General features: G+C 34.1%; 1 protein-coding gene across 1 annotated transcript; it reads left to right on the top strand.

Moving 5' to 3' along the window:
* Positions 1–1,403: 1,403 nt before the first annotated feature.
* Positions 1,404–4,403, top strand: LOC131172894 (receptor-like protein EIX1). Its single transcript, XM_058134435.1, has 2 exons — positions 1,404–2,929; positions 2,981–4,403. Exons 1-2 carry the CDS (start codon positions 1,404–1,406, stop codon positions 4,401–4,403), a joined length of 2,949 nt encoding a protein of 982 aa, XP_057990418.1.
* The last annotated feature ends 798 nt before the right edge of the window (positions 4,404–5,201 follow it).

The following is a 5,201-nucleotide window of genomic DNA, read 5'->3' as shown; positions in this document are numbered from 1 at the left end:
CGCTTCCTGTTGCTTCTTTTCAAAAGCTTACTACCAAGCTGGGCATGAAGAACATATAGGGGCTATTAGACCAGAAAACAGAATTAGGCGCTTAGACTAGAAAACAGAATTAGGCGCTAAAGCTTCAAAAGTTTAGTCAGCTGCTCTATGTGTATTTGATTAGCTAGTTGTATATATATATATATATATGTATAGGCTGAAGAGACTCCAGTATTTTTTTCGTTCTTCTCAATCAATAATATTCTTTTCCTTTTTCTCATATGAGATTCATCTAATATTATCATTAAATTGAGGTTTCAAATCTTACCAACTATTCTTGTTGATAGGCACCAATAAACTCTACTGGAATCATTTAAAATATTTTATACCCCTAAAATATCTAAGAAATTTCTTTCTAGTCCTATGAGCAGCTGGTCATCAACATAACTTTTTTTTTCTCATTTAATTAATAAACAAAAGATCGTGCATAATGGGCAAATCGTGAAATAGGTGGCGAAGTCCTTTTTTAAATAATAATAATAACAATAATAATAATAATTGATGAATATGGAAACTTCACTTGCTTATGGATTAATATGAAATAAAATAAGAATATAATGAATATTATTTTATATTTTAAATATAAAACAATTTTTTCTAAAATTAATTAAATCATGTAAAATAGTTACTTAATTTCCTAGATTAAATAAGTGAAAAATTGTTATTATTGCTGTTCTACTATCTCTTAGGATTACACATCGATTATGAAAATGTGCATAAAATATATAAATTAGTATGTCTTAACAAAAACGCTTTCATTAATTAATTAGGTATAAAAGTAGAGATGACAACAAATTAAGTTTTTACGAGTATCCGATCCGACTGAACCCTAATAGAACGAGTTTAGATAATATATAATCGAGGATTTGGATGAATTTGAGTTTGAAATTTAATAACATGGAAAAAAATATATAAAAAATTATTGAGTGCATCCAGTATATATGCACTCCCTATCTAAATATAAGGTGCCATATTCTTAAAATTAAGAAAAAATTAACCGTTTTATTTTTAAATGAGCACTATTTTTTAGTGCTATCAGGATATAATAATTTTCCAAAACGTGTTTCTGATTGGTGGGGGTTAAAACCTGAAAATACGGCATAGAAAAAAAAAACCTGATAATACGGCATAAAAAAAAACCTGATAATACGCCACTTATTTTTTATTGAATGGCTGGCAAAAGCTGGTAGACTAAACTGTTTGCAGTCAGCTATACAGAATTAAAAATTGTTACAATTGGTTCCAGTTTTCCCAATAAATATCGTGGGACTGAAACTTACCTATGCATGCAGTTTTCTTAGAAAACTTACTTGAAAATTAGTCTAAATTCTTTGCTTCCGAACAGGGCATTGAGTGTTTGATCTATGGAGACCTTTCAATTTCTTTGGATCATCTGTCTGTTATCTGGAGAATTAATTTGTGGTGGGGTTGCTCAATTGGTGCACTGCAATGCAGCTGAGAGAGAGGCTCTTCTTGACCTCAAAATGGGTCTTAATGATAGCTGGAATCGGCTTTCCTCATGGCATGGAACCAATTGCTGTCAATGGTCAGGAATAGCTTGTCACAATACAACTGGTGCTGTTCTCGCAGTTGATCTGCCAAATTCATCAGGTCGTCAGCCATTAGGTGGGGAGATTAGACCTTCACTTGCAAAACTTAAGTCCTTGAAACATCTGGATTTAAGTGGGAACAATTTCACTGGTAAAATTCCTCATTTCTTGTCCTCTTTGGAGAACTTGCAATATCTAAACCTGTCATATGCTGGGTTTAGTGGTGCAATTCCTCCAAATCTTGGAAACCTCTCTAGCTTGCAGTTCCTTGATGTCTCTTATTGGGGTTTAACTGTTGATAATCTTGAATGGGTGAGCGGTCTTCTTTCACTAAAATATTTGGCAATGAATTCTGTACACCTTTCAAAGTTAGGAGGAGAATGGATTGAGCCATTAAACAAGCTTCCACTTTTATCTGAGTTGCACTTAGAATATTGTGGTTTATCTGGTTTCTCCTATTCTCTTCCTTCTCTTAATTTTACTTCGCTTAAAGTCCTAAACCTTCAGGGCAGCCTCTTCAAGGCTAAGTTGCCAACTTGGCTTGCGAACATTAGCAGCCTTGTATCTGTTGACATCGGAAATAGCATGTTGACTGGAAGGATTCCACTTGGTTTTGGTGAATTACCAAATTTGCAGTCATTGAAGCTTAATTATAATTTGAAACTCTCAGCAAGTTGCTTCCAACTATTTGCAAGAAGCTGGAAAAAGATACAAATTCTTGATTTATCTATCAATGGGTTGCATGGTAGACTTCCTACTCTTCTTGGAAATATGACATCTCTTATTCATTTTGATTTACACTTCAATTATATTGAGGGTGGGATTCCAAGCTCCATTGGCAAGCTTTCTAATTTGCAGTACATTGACTTGTATTTAAACAACCTGACCGGAAGTTTACCTGATTCAATTGGCCAGCTCAGGAATCTTGTCGAACTCCGGTTGAACAGTAACTTGCTTCAAGGTTCCATTCCTTCTTCTATTGGAAACTTACAGCGTTTGACTACCCTCACGCTTGCGTCAAATAAGCTAAATGGTACTCTGCCTGATAGCATTGGACTGCTCTCTGAGTTGTCTTCCCTTGATGTTTCTCTCAATAAATTGACAGGTGTTATTTCAGAAGCACATTTTCGTAGGCTGGGGAAACTGGAGAAAATTGATCTATCAGAAAATTCTTTCATTCTAAATGTCAGCTCCAACTGGGTCCCTCCTTTCCAAGTCATTTTCTTGCAGATGGGTTCATGCCATCTGGGTCCTTCCTTCCCTTCTTGGCTTAGATCTCAAAAACAGGTCCAAGTTTTAGATTTCTCAGGGGCTGGTATTTCCGGTTCTATCCCAAAATGGTTCTGGGACATGACTAGCATTCTAGCCTTTTTGAATGTTTCTTTCAATAGTTTAGAGGGTCATATACCAAATCCATTCAATGTAACTTCCTATGCAAATGTTGATTTGAGCTCCAACCAATTCAAAGGACCCATTCCTCTTCCAAATGTCTTCTTACTAGATCTTTCTAATAACCAGTTTTCAGGTAGTATACCAGAAAATATTGGTCAAGTCATGTCAATGTTGTCATTTCTTTCACTTTCTGGTAACGAGTTGACCGGTGCAATCCCAGTCTCAATCGGAGAGATATCGCTCGATGTCCTTGATCTCTCAAAAAATAACTTGGCAGGAAGCATTCCTTCAAGCATAGGAAATTGTTCTTCTCTCACTGTTCTAGACCTTCAAAAAAACAATTTGTCTGGTGGGATTCCAAACTCTATAGGTCAGATAACTGGGCTTCAAACACTTCACTTGAGCAACAACCAACTCTCAGGAAAAATTCCATCATCTCTTCAAAATTTGTCAAAGTTGGAAACTTTAGACTTCGGAAACAACATGTTGACAGGAAATTTACCACGATGGATTGGAGAAGATTTTCCGCGTCTCAGGATACTTAGTCTCAGGTCAAATAAATTTTCTGGAGAACTTCCCTTGGCACTTTCAAATTTGAGTTCCCTGCAAATTTTGGATCTGGCGGAAAACCAATTAAATGGTTCCATTCCTGCTAACTTGAGCAATCTTAAAGCCATGACTCAACAGCAGAACGTTAACCATTATTTGCTTTATGGAACTCTTTCTGAACATCACAATTACCAAGAGAACATATATGTGACCATAAATGGCCTTGAATTAAGGTACACTAGGACTCTTTCCCTGCTAACCAGTATAGATATGTCTGGAAACAATTTAAGTGGAGAACTTCCTGAAGCAATAACAAAATTAGTTGGTTTGGAAGTTTTGAATCTATCAAGAAACCACATCAGTGGCCAGATTCCTAAGAGCATTTCAGAATTGCGTCAGTTGTTATCTCTTGATCTCTCAGGCAATAGGCTTTCAGGTCCTATTCCCCAAAGCATATCTTCATTGACATTTCTGGGGAATTTGAATGTGTCAAACAATAACTTGTCAGGCATAATACCTTCTACAAATCAGATGTCAACTTTTAATGCATCCTCTTTTGCTGGGAACCCTGGTCTATGTGGAGATCCTCTGACGGTGAAGTGTTCGAATGATTCAAACAATGGAGGTGACAATTATCCAGATGGTGGAGGGAAAGCAGATCAGGCTGACAATGGCAATGGCTTCATCGATAAATGGTTTTACATGAGCATTGGGGTGGGATTCGCAGCAGGTTTATTGCTTCCTTATTTAGTTTTTGCAATGAAAAGGTCTTGGGGTGGAGTGTACTTTGCATTTGTGGATGGAACTGCTTATAGATTGTCAAGTGAGAAAATGAAAGCAGCTACAAGAAGAAGAAATCGGGGGGCACGCTGACGTTTTCATTTTCTTTTGCAAGTCTTAAATTTCTTATACAATCTAGTGAAGTAATTCAGCAAGTCTGGGATGTTAAAGTTGCTTGAATTTGGAGAAAGGGAAATTTAGGAATAAACTTTTTGGAGGGATTATTAAGCGCTCTCATCACCTCTTATAGGTATGTGAGATTCATCATCTCTGTTGTAAGAAAAATTTACTTTTTTATAAAAGAGATAATACTATTTTTATATGCACCAAAATATTTTAAAATCTTTCAACTTCTTGTTATTTCAACTTAGTTGTATGCTATCTTTTGATTAATTGATTTAAAAGAGTTCATTTGAAAAAAATTATTTATAAAAAAAAATTTTAAAAATTCTTTCACTTTTTTTTGAATGAAAATTTTTTTTAATTAAAAAAAAATTAACTCTTTTATTTTAAGCTTAAAAATTAACTAAAAAATCAGTTAAATTGAATTCTTAATAAGAGGAAAATTCTTCCAGCATTGACATTCTTTCATGACATCTACTAAGGAAGTCCAAAAGTTTAGTCCAAAAGTTTTTAAAATTATAATTTTACCTACAAAATTTAATAATTTTAAAAAAAAGTTATTGTTGGGACCTTTAAAAGTTTTTAAAACTATAATTTTACCTATAAAATTTAATGATTTTTTTCAAAAATTACTGTTTACTCTGTAAAATTTTTTAATTTAAAATTTTACCTGCAAAAAATCTACTGTATTTTTTAGAAAATTATTATTTACCCCTCTAATATTTTTATTTTTATTGTGGTCTTTGCACTTCTATGTAAATTTCATTT

Source organism: Hevea brasiliensis, chromosome 14 (assembly GCF_030052815.1).
Source record: "Hevea brasiliensis isolate MT/VB/25A 57/8 chromosome 14, ASM3005281v1, whole genome shotgun sequence".
NCBI lineage: Eukaryota > Viridiplantae > Streptophyta > Magnoliopsida > Malpighiales > Euphorbiaceae > Hevea > Hevea brasiliensis.
Note: the sequence above shows the minus strand (reverse complement) of the source record. Positions and strands in the feature narration are given on the sequence as shown.

Coding starts and splice junctions, on each gene's coding strand:
- LOC131172894 (XM_058134435.1), top strand. CDS start 1,404: ATGGAGACCTTTCAATTTCTTTGGATCATCTGTCTGTTATCTGGAGAA. Junction 2,930..2,980: donor TCCGGTTCTATCCCAAAATG/GTTCTGGGACAT, acceptor TTCTTTCAATAG/TTTAGAGGGTCATATACCAA.